The 16,033-nt window shown below is 48.5% G+C and overlaps 1 protein-coding gene across 1 annotated transcript in view; it reads left to right on the forward strand.

Annotated features, from left to right (window-relative positions):
- The first annotated feature begins 2,152 nt into the window (after positions 1-2,152).
- Positions 2,153-16,033, forward strand: part of STK26 (serine/threonine kinase 26) — a 30,548-nt gene continuing 16,667 nt past the window's right edge. The window contains exons 1-2 of the mRNA XM_087728201.1: positions 2,153-2,199; positions 2,513-2,598. Of these exons, the coding sequence (XP_087584327.1) occupies positions 2,557-2,598 (42 nt within the window). The 5' untranslated portion in view covers positions 2,153-2,199; positions 2,513-2,556. The remainder of the gene's footprint in view (positions 2,200-2,512; positions 2,599-16,033) is intronic.

Below are 16,033 nucleotides of genomic sequence, written 5' to 3' on the forward strand. Positions count from 1 at the left end.
TTGTTTACAGTCTTCTTTTCATAAATATTTCATTAATATCTTTGGAGAAGTGTTGTTTACTTCCGGGGAATGCCTCCCCCAACACCACACACACACACACACACAGAGGCTTTACAGGGGGCTGTTGTTAAAGTGCTAAACCCCAAAAGCCAACAGAATCAATGTATTTTTAGCCAGGGTGACGTTGTTGTTTTCCATTTGGGCTCAGGGGAGAAAGCTAGCTTTCATTTAGTTTGTGCCAGGTATCCGAATCTGGAATTGACCAAGCATTCTTAGAGGAGTTCTGGCTTCTGCTTTTTTTTTTTTAACATTGCCTTTTTCCAAGGCCCGTTGCTGAGATACAGAGCGTGCCACACATGTTGATTTGAATGGGGAAAACTTCTTTTTCGCTTTCCGCCGTTTTCTCAGGCTGCAGCTTGGTGTGAAGGCTGCTTTTTGAGCAAGAGAATAGAATAGAATAGAATTTTATTATTTGTATGCCGCCCTTCTCCGGAGGACTCAGGGCGGCGAACAATTCAAGGGGGAAAAAAGGGGAACATAAAAAGACAAAATACAAATAATAAAAGTAAACAACAGTCGCACAGCCATACATGTCGAGAGGGGAGGGAACTCATCACCCCCAGGCCTGCTGGCAAAGCCAGGTTTTGACGGCTTTTCGGAAGGCTGGAGAGAGGTGAGGGTCCGAATCCCTGCGGGGAGTTCATTCCAGAGGGCTGGAGCTGCCACAGAGAAGGCTAATAACCCGGGTAATAGCCAGGTGGCATTGGCTGGTAGATGGCACCTGGAGAGGCCAACCCTGTGAGATCTAATGGGTCTGTGGGAGGTAATTGGCAGCAGGCGGTCTCTCAAGTACTCAAGAGAAGGAAGATTTTTCTTCCCTGCTTCAGTGCGGAGACCGAGCGAGAATGTACAGTTACTCTACCGGCATCTGAAGGCACAATTTATCTGACGCACTCCTGGATTTCCCGTCTGCGGAACTGCAGGTGTTCATTGCCTGCCCAACTCTATTGGCGTAATACCATCGGCTATCCCCATGGCTAATTAGACCCCTGCTCCTCTTCCCATTCATTGCCAGCCCTCTCCAAGGAAACGGTAGCAGAATTCTGGGATGTTGAAGTAGCAATAGCAACAGCAGTTAGACTTATATACCGCTTCATAGGGCTTTCAGCCCTCTCTAAGCGGTTTACAGGGTCAGCATATCGCCCCCAACAACAATCCGGCTCCTCATTTCACCCACCTCGGAAGGATGGAAGGCTGAGTCACCCCAAAAGAAATGTTCACCTAGAAAGACTTCCTGTGCAGCATTGGTTGAGTTTATAACTTTTTTATTTTTTCTAAAAAAAAAAAAAAAGGATTTTTCTCCATTGCATTCCAGAACTCAAGAGGGCAGAAAACAGGCACCCAAAGGGCATCCAACCAAGCCCAGCGAGGGAGGGACAGAGTCTTAACTTAGCCCCCTCCCAATTTCCCCCCCCCCCCTGTTTATCCAGGAGGAGGAACCCCAAGCCTGGCTCCGATTGCCGATTTGAAGAAAGAGGTAAGGAGAGGAGGATGGAAGGGAGAGAAAGAGAAGGAGAGAAGGTAGGAAGGGGAAGAGGAAGAGTAGGAGTAGAGGACAGGTAAGGGAAGAAGGGGAAGGAGAGGAGGAAGGAAGTAGAGAAGGGAGGGAGAAAGAAAGGGAAAATAAGGTGGTGTTACAACAGGAGGAAGGGATGATAAATAAAGCAACCCAAACTGTGTATTATAACCTATTAAATGAAATAACAAATGTACAAGAATGACAAATGTCAAGAAGAATAACAATTAGGTGAATGTATACTTAAAATGCCATGTAAGAGAATAAAAAAATAAAAAAAACTTTGCAGGCAGGGGGCTCCTCCAATGAAAGGGGGGGTCGACCTTCAAGCCCCGCTGCCCCCAAGGGAGCCTCGGCTCAACCTTATGCATGCAGGAGCGGGCGAAGAGGATGTCCAGGGGAAAAAAAAGAGGCAGAAGAGGGGCTGCGGGGCCGAGAAACCCCCCCACCCACCTCTTCCCTCTGCGCTGCCCGGTCTACCAGCTTTGAGAGCGCCCGCCTGCAGCGCCTGCCCGCACCACAACTCCCGGCATCCCCTGCGGCAAAAGTCGGCGGCGGCGCCCGCGCGGGGCAGGCTGGGAGCTGTAGTTCGGCGGGCGCCGGCTCCCCTGCTCGGCGGAAAGGTGAGCGCGAGCGGGCGGCGGGCCGGGGTCGGCGGCGGCAGCGGCGGCGGCGGGGAACCCCCCCTCCAAGGGCGGCGGGGGGGTCGGGCTCGGAGCCCCCCGCCCCCTCGCGGCCTGGGAGTAGGCCCGGTGCCCGTCCAGGCCCTCCCTGCCCCGGAGGCGCCGCTGCCGCCGCCGCCGCCCCGCCGGGGAGGGCCCTCCGGTCGGGGAGGATGGGCTCTGGAGTGTGGGGAGGCGGGTCCGGGGTGGGCCTGGGCGGGCGGGGCCTCTGCGGAGCCCCCCCAGCCTGCTTCTCCCGCCGCCTCCCCCGCAGGCCCCGTTGTAGCTGAGGCCGCCTTCCTCCTCCTCGCAGCCGCCATGGCCCTCTCGCCCGTGGCCGTGCAGGTGCCCGGCATGCAGGTGAGTGGGGGCCCGGGGGGGAGGCTGGCGGGGGTCTTTGCTCTTCCGCGGGGGTCCCTGCCCTGTTGGGAGGGGGGGCTGAGTTGCCTGGCAGTGGGGGGGAGGGCTGGGGGGGCTCACAGGGGGTGGGGGGCGAGGGGACCCCCCCTGCCAGGGCTCCCCTTCCTTGAGGGAGTTTGGCAACGGGGGGGGGTCTCTGCGATCCAGGAATTGCACCCCGTTTTCCTTGGGGTGGGGTGGGGGGGTCCAAGCGGCAAGGGGAGGGGCTGTAAGGGGTGGGGGTCCTGCTGCCAAGCTGGGAGGAGGGGGAATCCTGGTGCCCCCCCCCCAAATGCAACCAGTGTTTTAGAGTGGGTGGGTTTCTTTCTCTCGTGTTGTTTTTCTCCACTGAAAAGAGTTGGGGGCTTCTTGGAAGACAAAGGCAAGACAAATTTGGGCTGCATTGAGTCCCTTCCTTACCCCCCATTCCACCCCCACCCCCCAAAAATCTGACCTTGCTCCAAAGGGGGGGGGAAACATTTGGGGGGTAGAGCTTGATTTTCTCCAGTGCCCCCCACCGAAGGGCTGATGAGCGAAAAGGACCAACACCCCCCCCCCCAAAAAAAGTATGGATGGTGAAACTCTTCCCCCAAAGTGTTTGGATGCAAAAAGTTGAGACTTTTGGTGGTATTTTTCCAGCTTGTTTCGGATCCTCTGCAGAATTTTGTTTATAACCGGACATCATAAAACATCATCCTCCCAAGGCCGAATTTCTAAACTTGGGTGTTAAAGGGTCTTTAAATCATTGAATGTCGTGTTTCGTGCTTCTTGTCCTTGCTTAATTCCACCTTGTTTTGCATCATATTATTATGAAACAGGATCAGATGCCTAGGCGGGAAAGGGGAGCGGGATTCCCCCCCTTGCCCCCCCCCCACAATCCTTTCTAGCTTTTGCATGATCCCCCCCCCCCCCCCAAACAATCCTTTCTAGCTTTTGCATGCAACCCGGCATCGGAAATGTATTTATTCGTTTGGTTAGAAGCCTTTTATTGCAGCTTTAATCCACGGGACTCTTTTTAAGGGACGGACAGCTGAATTAACCATTGTTTATAATGAGGCAGGAAAGAAACTATCATCATCCCGGCTCGCCTGGGGAGGTGCCTTTACACACTTCCAGGTCAGAGACTCTTCACTAAACATGGTGAAGCCTTCAAGTCACATTTTCTTTCCTCCTCTTCTTCCCCTTCTTGGGCCTTTTACATCCGGCTCATTTCCTCATCCGATGAATGATGGGACCAGGGGAGGAGGGGGGAGGTCTGCTTTAACCACCCGGGCCAAGGACCTGCTCCGTGCAGAAATCCAGAGAAAAACCTGCCCTGACAGAGGGTTGACCTCCTTCTGCTTCAGCTCATCCAACCAAGGGGAAGTCTGTGGTCTTCTTTGATAGTTGGCTTCACCGTCAGGCCCTTAGGAAGTGGGTGCTGTTTTTTTCACTTGGAGTCTGCTTACCTATCCCTTAATTCTGTGTTTTGGGACGGGCTTCCATGTGCTTTGTGGACAGGATGGGATGTCCATTGTAACATCCCAATCGCTGCTGTTAAATGGCTCATTGTTCTTCCCTTCTCAAGGTTAAACATTTCTGTCTTATTTTTCATTCTCTTGGCCGTTTCTGGATCTATTCCAGTTGGTGTGAGCCCTCCGTGTGTTTGTGTGTGTCTCTGTGTGTGTTTGTGTTGCTGAAAACTGAACACACTGATCAACATGGAGTCTGATTAATGCAGCGTAAAAAGTGACTTCCTGTGTTTTCAGAACTGCCCTTCGGTTGAAGCAGTCTAAAATTCCATCTGCCTTTTTTGTGTGTGTGTGTAGCCATACCACATCACTTCCTCATACTCAAAGTCTGCAAGCCACCCCCTTTTCCTAGACATTCTCCACAAGTATTGTCTCGTAAGGTGTCCCTTTTCCTCTTACCTGTGCTTTCGATGTTCAGTTTCCTTAACTCGGAGCAGGGTCCTTCTTAAATTTCATTCGGGCATCTTGGGCACCCTTTCTCTAATCTATCAGGGTCGTTCTGAATTTTATTGCCATGGTCTTAAGATATTTAGCTGCTTCCCTCAACGTTGTGTTATCTGCAGATATGATAAGCATTCTCCCTCCACTTCCTTCATGTGATTAATACAAATGTGCACAGCCTGGGACTTTACCCTTTCGGCATCTCGCATGGTATTTCCTTCTAGTCTGAGGAGGAAACGATAAACGGTGCACACTTTTTCGAGGCTCTGTGTGCTTTCTGAGCCAATTTTTGAGCTGTTTCATTTCATTTCATTTTATTAAGTTTGTATGCCGCCCTATTCCCAAGAGACTCGAGGCGGCTAACAATAAAAAAGGGAGGGGATACAAAAAATAAAACAAAACAACAAGCTGTTCATTTAATTGCTGTGCCACCCATCTAGTTTGATAGCCACAACGATGCAGTGTATTTTGTCAAAGGTTTTGCTCAAAATGAAGACTTACCGTCAGGCGCCTGTGGCACAATCAGTCTACTATGGTAGTTACCAAATCGGTTCCACCACAAAACCGCGGTAGACAAAAGCGCGGTTGACGAAAGCGCGTATGTGACGTCATCACAGCGCGACGAAAAAGATTGAAAAATGTAAAAATAAAGCGAAAACCTTACCCTAACCCCCCCAAACCTAACCCTTAACCTAACCCTAAACCTAACCCTTAACCTAACGAAAAACCTAACGCTAACCCTTAACCTAACGCTAAATGTAACGCTAACGCTCTAAACCTAACCCTAACCCTTAACCTAACCCTAACCCTAACCCTTACCTTTATGTGAATCGGCTTGCTGTAATTTAATTTTTATTTCAATTTTTCGATCTTTTTCGTCGCGCTGTGATGATGTCACATACGCGCTTTCGTCGACCGCGCTTTTGTGGAACGCGGTTTTGACGGGTCACGACCAAATCAACACTTGAAATAAAGTTAGCCTGTCAAGATCTGTTCCTAACAGACCCGCGTTAAAAGTTTGCAAGGTTTGGTAGATCATTTGAAGATCTGCTCCAGTCTTCCTAGGAATCGGCGTATGTTTCAAGGATCCCTCTCCTGCAACGTTTGCGCTTCTCCAACACATGCAAAATAACAACAACAACAACAACAGCCAGTCTGAATGCAGGAAGTGGATGGGTGAGTCTGGTTTGGTTCTTCCTGTGAATCCACCGAGCATCGTTGTGTTTGCTCATCTTTGAATAGATGTGAACTTTAGGGTAGCAGCTGGTTTGCTGCCCGTTGAGATTTCCAATCTTGGCTTGGGCCTGCAGCTTCCCAGAACCGAATAACCTTGCTTGGGGAAGAGTATTATTTTCCAGTGTTTTCGAAGTTGTGGTGGGGTACGAAATGAATCTTCTTAGCCTTCTTAGCGAACGGGGCAGCTCTGTTAGCCACTGTGCATTTAATGAAGTTTATCTACGCCTTGCAGTATCTTCCCCCATCTTCCTTGGCCCTGTGAGCTGGCCACAAGTTTATCATTGCCCTGCGTGCAGGAAGTGTAGCTAAGTTCAGCTCTCTCAAAGGAGCATGTCGTAAGCGTCAAAATACTGAGAAAAAGGCCTGTTGGGGATTTTTTTCTCTCTCTCTCTTTCTTTTCTCTGCTGAGAATTAGGGCCTTCGAGGCTGCTGATTAAGAGTGATTGTGCCCAGGTCTGCTCAGATTCCACAAAGGTTGAGCACTCAAGAATTTTTTTCCAGCGGGCAAAGTTTGACGCGAGAGGCACCAAGAACAAACACAGGGAATCTAGCTGTCGAAACAGGCATTTTTGTTGCTGCTTTCTGTGGAACATTAGAGTTCGCAGGGCACCGTGATCCTTCAGGGAGTCAGCGGCTGTTTATGTCATGGCTATATTTACATCCGTGTTTTAACTTGTAGGTGGTTTGCGTTCAAGTTGGGGCAGGTTCATCTCTGCGCCTCCAACTGCATTCTCAGCGTTACACTTGGTTGCCTATGTTGTGTTTGGCACCGCTGAGCTTTGACTTCTAAACCCCACCTGTCCCCCCCCACCCCCCCAGAAAGGTGAAGCTACCTGGTGCCCCATAGATTGGTGGCCTACTTCTGCCCCAGTTACAGTTAGCTTGAGCTGATGGATTAAAAATGCCCAAGGAGTCTCGGATCGTGACCCGACAAATGCGCGCCTGACAAAACCGCGGCGGTAAAACCGCGACGTCGACAGCGCGCCCACAAAGGCGCGGCGACAAAAGAGCGGCGACAGAAGCGCTCTTTTGATTACGGTTAAGGTAAGGGTTAGGTTTAGAGCGCGCTTCTGTCGGCGCGCTGTTGTCAGCGCACTTCTGCGATTTTGAACTCGCGGTTTTTTTCCCAGCGCTTTTGTCGGCGCGCTTTTGTCGAGCGTGCATTTGTCGGTGAACCGTCTCGGATTGCAATGCTTGGTTTATCAAAGTAGGAGAAATGGAGAGTGATGGGCTTTCTGGCACGTAGACAGCAATTATACGCCCCCTTTTTAATTATAACCAAGATTGATCGCGGACCATGATATTTCTCCACCAGGTTTCCCCCACCAGCTCCTTTGAATTAAGTACTGTATTTTTCGGAGTATAAGACGCACCTTTTTTCTTCAAAAAAGAGGCTGAAAATCTGGGTGTGTCTTATACATTGAATCTCTCTCTCTCCCTACCTACCTACTATACTTCTCTATCTATCTCTATCTATTTCCTCCCCTCTCTCTCTCCCTTTATCTACCTACCTACCTAACTACTTTCTCTCTCTCCCTACCTACTTACTGTATTTCTCTCTCTCTATCCCTCTATCTACCTACCTACTTTTTTTAAAAAAATGCCTCTTCAAAACCTTGGTGCGTCTTATACTCCAGTACGTCTTATACTCCGAAAAATACGGCACTTTTCTAGGAATAATCTACTCCCACTGGATCAATGTCTGATGTGACATCCCACCCATGGCTGAAACAGTCTTCTAAACATAGATGGAAGTCTAACTTCAGTCTATCTTGACTATCAGCTCTTCTGGGTCCCAGTTCCTTTTACAGCGGTTCTATATAAAACTCTTCTCAATGTTCAGCGTTAGCCGGGAAATTCAGTTAAACTATGTTTTTGTAATCTTAAAATGTACACCGAGGAATGTGGGAACTTGAGGAAAAGTTACTTGATCAGGAAGTACTTTTAAGCTGATCGTGTCTTCCTCCTGAAATTTCTCTTCCCACCTCCCCCCCCCAAAGGTATTGCATATATCTCTCTAATCAGACATGTAATTGAATTTTTTTAACGTGCTGGGAAATAAAGAGTCCATTACAAATTCTATTAGCTCAAAAGATTGTGGCTGAATAGCAACATGGAAAAAGTGTAGGTGAAGGGGGAAAAACACAGCCCGTTTTCCTCATTTTATCTCCTGTTTTTTTTTTTGCCAGTGAATGAATATTGACAGTTTCACTCCTTTGATGTTCAGGTTTTAAAATCAGATGTTCTGTTTTGCTCAAAAGTTTCCCCCTTTTTAATCATTTTCATTCTTGGGCTCTGCTGATTTCCTGGAATAATAACCTTGTGGGTTTCCTCAAAGCATTCTGCCATCGTATTAAGATAATAAAAACACTATTAACGAAACAGCTTCTTTTTGTTGTTGTTAGATCCTTAACTTGGATCGGATTATTACTTAAAAGGAAAGCGGGTGATATAAACAATCCCTTCTTCCACGCTTTCAAATTGCTCTTCAAGGCCATCCTTCCTCCTCCACGCTCCTAATAAAGAAAGGGACCATTATATGATTAAAAGATAGGAAAGGATTTGGCCACTTCTAATTATTACCATTAGCGAAGCCTGCTCCCTTATCCTGTTACTTTTTTTTTCTGGATGGCGTTGAAGTCCTTGTGGCTTGTTTTCAGGACGCGTAAATTGATCTGAAACTCAAGATCCTTTAAGAGTTTCAGGGAAGTTAGTTAGCCCTGCGGGGGGGAAAATGTCAGCGCGCCGAGATACCTTTCCAAGTAGAAATGATGGCAGAAAAATAAGCCAGTCATTCATTTCTTTCACGCGATGGTAAATATTTGTGCCTTTTTCGGTTTTTGTTTAGTTTACATTCATAACTCTCCTTCATTGAGAACAAAGCGGCTGGTTGTCGGCATTTTGCAGGTCTTCGGAATATAAATAGGATTTGGCTGGATCTGCTGCTCCAGGGCTCAGGATCTCATTCTTAAATTTGCAGGACGAGAGACCTGCAGGATTTGCAACCGGGGTGATATGGCAGGGGTGGTGAGCAAGAGGTTCCCTTTGGAAAAAGGAAGGGGGTCGAGAATATTCGGCCCCGGGAATGTCAGATCTGAGATTGGGTGACCCAAATTTATGCATCTTTAGATGGAAGCTCTCAAAATATTCAGCAGTGGTCAAACTGGGGCCTGAATCCTGCAGTTGCAGTTCGAGGCAGACATGCTGGTGAGATAAGAGTTACTAGCTTGGTGGCTTCTCAACCATAAGAACTTTTAAGATACGTGGACTTCAACTCCCAGAATTCCCCAGCCAGCTGTGCTGGCTGGGGAATTCTGGGAGTTGAAGTCCACGTATCTTAAAAAGTTGGCTAAGTTGAAGAAACACTTCTTTAAATCCTTTCCCTGGGCTGGAAGCAAGCAACCCTGTATTACGGCTAGTCCTCGACTTACAACAGTTCCCTGAGTGACCGTTCAAAGTTACAACGCCACCGGAGAAGTGACTTACGACCATTTCCCCACACTTGCGGCCGGTGCGGCATCATCCCCCCCCACGATCACATGATTTACATTAGGATACTTGACAACTGGCTCAGTTTTACGGCAGTCGCAGGGGGTGTGTGTGATGTGACCCTCTTTGGCGACCAAGCCGATAGGGAAAACTAGATCCGCTTAACAACCACGAGGCTAATTTATGAGCAGCAGCGACTCGCTTGAAAGAGAAGTCGTAAAGCAGATCGGTTAGCAAATTCCTCCCTTAGCAGCATAAATCTTGGCCTCAATTGTGGCTGTGGGTTGAGGACTACCTATCTTTAGCGATAAAGCTCTTTTTTTTCCAGATCTTAATATCGCAGGTGCCCCCCTGCCGAAAAATCTGGAACCCAACCTGCAATCCTGCCATTTGTAAACAAAATAATTCAGCAGCTCAGTTCATGGGCTCACTTGGTTTTTCAGGTTTCACCGGAGTTTAAATTAGCAAACAAATTAAAACCACGATAACACCCACCCCACTTTTATTGGGGCCGTTGGGAATTCAAAACGGCCCTTGGCGTTACAGAAGAGGCTCTTTTAAAAAGCTGCGTTCCGTCGTAGTGATCAAGAAATGCCTTGCGACGGACATATATCTTCAGGAACATTTTTTTTAAAAAAAAAGATTCTTATAAACCATTCGCATAAAGTGGCCCATGTTCAGCCTTGCCGTGCGATGAAATAACGTTGGAAATGATTGCTTAGTTACGACTCTTGAATCTTGTGGAGTCCTCGTGGCGGTTTAAAAACGTATAAATAAATGGAACGCGGAGATTTAAAATGAAATAAGGACATCTTTCAGCGTCTCTCTCCATTTCTGTAGACTCGGAAAGCAACAGAAATAATATTGATGATCCCATCCATCTTACAAGTGGTGAAATCAGAGGGAATCATGGCTTGGATGTTTCCTGATCTCTCTTTAACCAAATTGCTTACTCAGAACAAGATCCCACTAAATCCATTAACAATGGAAAGCCCAGTAGTCCCTAACAGTTTCTCAAGAAGTTTCTCAAACTGGTTCCACCACAAATCCGCGAAGCCCTTATCCGCGGAGACATAAGCGCGAAGACTAATTCGCGCCGTTCTAAGCGCTAAGGAAAAACGCGACCCTACCGCGATGACATAATCGCGGAGGGCAAATTCGCGCATTCCCAAGCACTCAGTACCCTAACCATAAACCTAACCCTAACCTTAAACTTAACGCTAAACCTAAACCTAAACCTAACCCTAAAACAAACCCCTAAACCTAATCCTAACCCTTACCTTAATTGAAGTCGGCTTTCTGCCGCGGCGCCGTTTTAAAGCGCCCTTCTGTTGCCGCGCTGTTGTCGCGGCGGTGATGACGCGCGGTGATGACGTCGCGGCTTTAGCGCCGTGATTTTATCACCGCGATTTTGACTAGCGCAGTTTTGTCGTGCCACGTCTCAAACTAACATCCTAGAAGAAAGGCTCAAGATCCAGAGGGATCTCGACAGGCTTGAACCCTGGGCCCTATCTAACAAAATGAAATTCAGTGTAGAGAAAAGTAAAGACTTACACTTAGGTAAGAAAAACCAGAATCACACGTATAAACTGGGTGAAACCAGGCTTAATAGCAGTGAGAGGGATCTTGGGATCCTAGTGGAAAAGCAGCTAAATATGAGCCAGCAGTGTGCAGCAGCCACCAAAAAAGCCAACACAATCCTAAGTTGCATTACCAGAGCAATACAATCCAGATCAAGGGAGGTACTAATACCACTCTATAAAGCCCTAGTAAGGCCACACCTAGAGTACTGCATCCAGTTTTGGTCACTACACATTAAAAAAGTTGTTGAGACTCTAGAAAAAGAGTCTAGAGTCTAGTGCAGAGAAGAGCAACCAGGATGATGAGGGGACAGGAGGCTAAAACCGTGACCCGTCAAAACCGCGTTCCACAAAAGCGCGGTCGACGAAATCGCGTATGTGACATCACAACGCGACGAAAAAGATCGAAAAATAAAAATAAAAATTAAATTACAGCAAGCCGATTCACATAAAGGTAAGGGTTAGGTTAAGGGTTAGGGTTAGGGTTAGGTTAAGGGTTAGGGTTAGGTTTAGAGCGTTAGCGTTACGTTTAGCGTTAGGTTAAGGGTTAGCGTTAGGTTTTTCGTTAGGTTAAGGGTTAGGTTTAGGGTTAGGTTTAGGGTTAGGTTAAGGGTTAGGTTTAGGGTTAGGTTTGGGGGGGTTAGGGTTAGGTTTAGGGTTAGGTTTGGGGGGGTTAGGGTAAGGTTTTCGCTTTATTTTTACATTTTTCGATCTTTTTCGTCACGCTGTGATGACGTCACATACGCGCTTTCGTCGACTGCGATTTTGTCGTCCGCGGTTTTGTGGTGGAACCGGCTAAAACATAACGATGAACGGTTGCAGGAACTGGGCCTGGCTAGTCTAGGGAAGAGAAGGACCAGGGGAGACAGGATAGCAGTCTTCTAATATTTGAGGGGCTTCCCCAGAGAGGAGGGGGTCAAGCTATTCTCCAAAGCACCCAAAGGCCAGACAAGGAATAATGGATGGAAACTGACCAAGGAGAGATTCAACCTGGAAATGAGGAGGAATTTTCTGACAGTGAGAACAATCAACCAATAGAACAGAAGTTGTTCATCACTCGAGACTTTCAAGAAGGGACTGGTGGCTTCCATTTGTCAGAAATGGTGTAGGGTCTCTCCTGCTTGAACGGGGAGGGGGGGCGTTGGACTAGATGACCTCTAAGGTCCCTTCCAACTCTTTGTTAATCTGTTCCAACGAATCTTAACCTGGCTGAGAGATTCCCTATTTATCTAAGCCTGCGGTCTCCGGGCGCTGTTTTAACGAGTGGGCAACAATTTGTCGTGCATTTTATAAGAACAAGATGATTCTTGTTGCGCTGGCTTTGTGTGTTGTCATCTTGATCAAGCTCTGTCAGGCGAAGAGGGCACTTCCCCTCTCGAGTTCCAGATTAACGCTCGAAATGGGGAGGATCAAACACTCTCGGTTAAAGTGTGCCTTCACAAAGGACAGAGCGCTCGGGGAAAACACAACGCCTTGTTCTCGAACTCCAGGGCTCAAACAACCCGCTGTGAAAAGCAGCTTTATGCTCCTCCGGCTGGGCCGCCTGAAGCAGCCGGGGTTGAGGTTAGTTTGATGGATGGCCGCGTAGCCCTGAGACTTGTTAGCGTGTTCAGTTTCAGAGAGCAACTTAAATGTTGTGTAGGCTGCACAAGTGACAAGCTCACAGGCCTTTTCTGTTTTGAGGACCCAAAACAGAGGAGGAACTTGTGTGCCTGTGAGACTTCTGTTTTTTTTCTTTTTTTAAACCAGAGAGCTTTAAACAAGTGGATGCGATTTAAGGAAATTGTTCAGTTGTTTTTCCGCATTGAAACTCGAGATCTGGCTCTCTCGCATTATGTTAAAAGAAGGTTAACCCGAGGTTTGGTGGAAACTGATTCATCGTCTGGGGTGATCCATACATGGCATGAACCAAAGCATCAATTCAGACGTCATGGGTGTAGTATGGTAGATGATACATCTTGGCTGGCTGGCTGGCTGGGGAATTCTGGGAGTTGAAGTCTTAAAGTTGGCTAGGTTGAGAAACTGACCCTTCTGGTCCCTCCCAACTCTATCATTCATGTCTGGCTGGGGAATTCTGGGAGTCGAAGTCCACAAGTCTTAAAGTTGACTAGGTTGAGAAACAGTGGTGACCCTTCTGGTCCTTTCCGACTCTATCATTCATGTCCGGCTGGGGAATTCTGGGAGTCGAAGTCCACAAGTCTTAAAGTTGGCTAGGTTGAGAAACAGTGGTGACCCTTCTGGTCCCTCCCAACTCTATCATTCATGTCCGGCTGGGGAATTCTGGGAGTCGAAGTCCACAAGTCTTAAAGTTGACTAGGTTGAGAAACAGTGGTGACCCTTCTGGTCCTTTCCGACTCTATCATTCATGTCCGGCTGGGGAATTCTGGGAGTCGAAGTCCACAAGTCTTAAAGTTGGCTAGGTTGAGAAACAGTGGTGACCCTTCTGGTCCCTCCCAACTCTATCATTCATGTCCGACTGGGGAATTCTGGGAGTCGAAGTCCACAAATCTTAACGTTGGCTAGGTTGAGAAACAGTGGTGACCCTTCTGGTCCCTCCCAACTCTATAATTCATGTCTGGCTGGGGAATTCTGGGAGTCGAAGTCCACAAGTCTTAAAGTTGGCTAGGTTGAGAAACAGTGGTGACCCTTCTGGTCCCTCCCAACTCTATTGTTCATGTCCGACTGGGGAATTCTGGGAGTCGAAGTCCACAAGTCTTAAAGTTGTCCAGGTTGAGAAACAGTGGTGACCCTTCTGGTCCCTTCCAACTCTATCATTCATGCCTGGCTGGGGAATTCTGGGAGTCGAAGTCCACAAGTCTTAAAAGTTGCCCCGGTCGGGCACCCCTGTTGTAGAACAAGAGCACCCTCAATCCTCTTTGCTTTCTCGCTCCATCTGACTGTTTCCTGGGAGTCCCCAGGGCCTTGGGCGAGCTTTTAAGAATGCAAATGTGGCTTGTAAACGCTTCCAAGATCCGGTCTGGTCTGAATACTGGATTAGTTCATGTGCTTATGTTTCTTTCAGCTGGAGCGATCTTTGCATAGAGCTGCTGCTGCGCTTTTAAACAGGATTTTCAGGGGCGGCTGTTCTAAAAATACACCGAGTTCTGGAAATTCCTGCTTGACTTCCAAAGGCTTGGAACCCGGGACATTGGCACCGCCTGACTCGCTTCAGAATCAAAAAAGAAGGGGGGGGGTGGGAAGCTTCTTGCAGTGGCCTGTTTGTCTACCCTGAGTAGCCTCGTCCAGCTGTGTGCCGAGATGTAGGGATGGAAATTTCCATCGGGGGGATTGAGCTTTTCCAGCGAGAAAGAGAGGAAAGGCCGCCGTCTGGGTAATTATCAGCTGGTTTCTTAAAGAGAAACAATTAGGCAAAAGCGGGAAACGTTGCACAACCAGGGGTTGCTTGCGCACGAAAAGGACAGCTTAGAACATGTGGCGGGAAAGAGGCTCTTTACGGCCAAAGCTGGGATTCCGGAGGCTTTGTAGAAGCCCCCAGCTGCGGAACATCAAGGTCCATCTTGGGATCAGCGGTAGAGCCCCATTCTTCCGCCAGACACAGAGCTGGATAGAAGAGACCCCAACCCTCTTGGTCCCTGGCTGGTACCTGAGAACGGGAGTCTCCAATCTTGGCAACTTTTAAGACTTGTGGACTTCCACTCCCAGAATTCCCCAAGTCGTAAAGTTGCCGAGGTTGGAGTGAATTTATTTATTGATTTCATTTATTAGTTTGTCAAACATGTACAAGATGACAAGTATAAATGTAAACATGGACATGAACAAAGGAAATGAATACAGATAAATGGGGGCAGTAGGACAGGGACGGTCGTGACCCGTCAAAAGCGCGAACGTCATAAGCTCGCCGACAACACTGCGGCGCTAAAAGCGCGTCGACAACAGCTCGCCGACAGAAGCGTGATTTCATTTAAGGTAAGATTTACAGTTAGGTTTAGGGGTAGGTTTAGGGTTAGGTTGAGGGTTAGGTTGAGGGTTACGTTACAGCGCGCTTCTGTCAGCGCGCTTTAGGGCTAATTCGTCGCGCGGTTTTGTTACTGCGCTTTAGACACTGCGGTTTAGTCAGGCGCGCTTTTGTTGTGCGCGCATTTGTGGTGGAACCGGGACGGTGGGCACACTGGTGCGCTTATGCACACCCCCTTTACGGACCTCTTAGAAATGGGGTGAGGTCCACGGTAGACGGTTTAAGGTTGAAGTTTTGGGGGTTTGAGGATGTAACAACGGAGTCAGGTAGAGCATTCCAGGCATTGACCACTCTGCTGCTGAAGTCGTACTTTCTGCAATCGAGTTTGGAACGATTTACCTTGAGTTTGTATCGATTGTTTGCCCGTGTATTATTGCGGTTGAAGCTGACATAGTCGTTGACAGGTAGAATGTTGTAGTAGGCAACTGTGTACTATGAGTAGGCACAAGTGGCATGCAGAGCCATTTCTGAGGGCACATGAGGTGCTGCTCTGTTAGCTCCAGCGCGCCAGCTAATTTTCGACCTTGGTTTTCAGGCGTTTTTCACCCTCCAGAAGGCTTCCCTGAATGAGTAAACCGGAGGTTCGGGAACAGACTTCCGATTTGCTTGTTGGGCTGTTTTTCGTCCTCGGGAAGCTCCAGGGGGCTTTCCTGAAGCCTGCAGAAGGCAAAAAACGGCCCAGCACGCCTCCTGGAAGTCTGGAGGTTTCAGTGCGGCCTGCGTGCATGCGCCGGGGGTGTTGTTGTGCACAGGGCATTGCATTATGGGTGTGGACGCACACGCCCGCAAACCTCCCCGCTTTTGGCATGCCTCGACAAAACGGTTGGCCATCCCTGGCATGGTTCCACCACAATACCGCAAGGCCCTTATCCGCGGAGACATAAGTGTGAGTGCTAATCTGCGCCGTCCGAATCGCTAAAGCAAATGCGACCTTACTGCGCTGACATAAGCGCGAGGGCAAATCCGCGCCTTCCGAAGCACTCAGCCTAACCTAACCCTAAACCTAACCTTAACCCTAAACCTAATCCTAACCCTTACCTTAATTTAAATCGGCTTTCTGCCGCTGCGCTGTTTTAAAGCGCCCTTCTGTCGCCGCGCTGTTGTCGTGGCGGTGATGACGCGCGGTGATGACGTCGCGGCTTTAGCGATGCGGTTTTATCACC

This window comes from Thamnophis sirtalis, unplaced genomic scaffold (assembly GCF_051295495.1).
Source record: "Thamnophis sirtalis isolate CommonGarterSnake01/CBP01778 unplaced genomic scaffold, rThaSir2_p1.2 scaffold_13, whole genome shotgun sequence".
In the NCBI taxonomy this organism is placed as follows: Eukaryota; Metazoa; Chordata; class Lepidosauria; order Squamata; family Natricidae; genus Thamnophis; species Thamnophis sirtalis.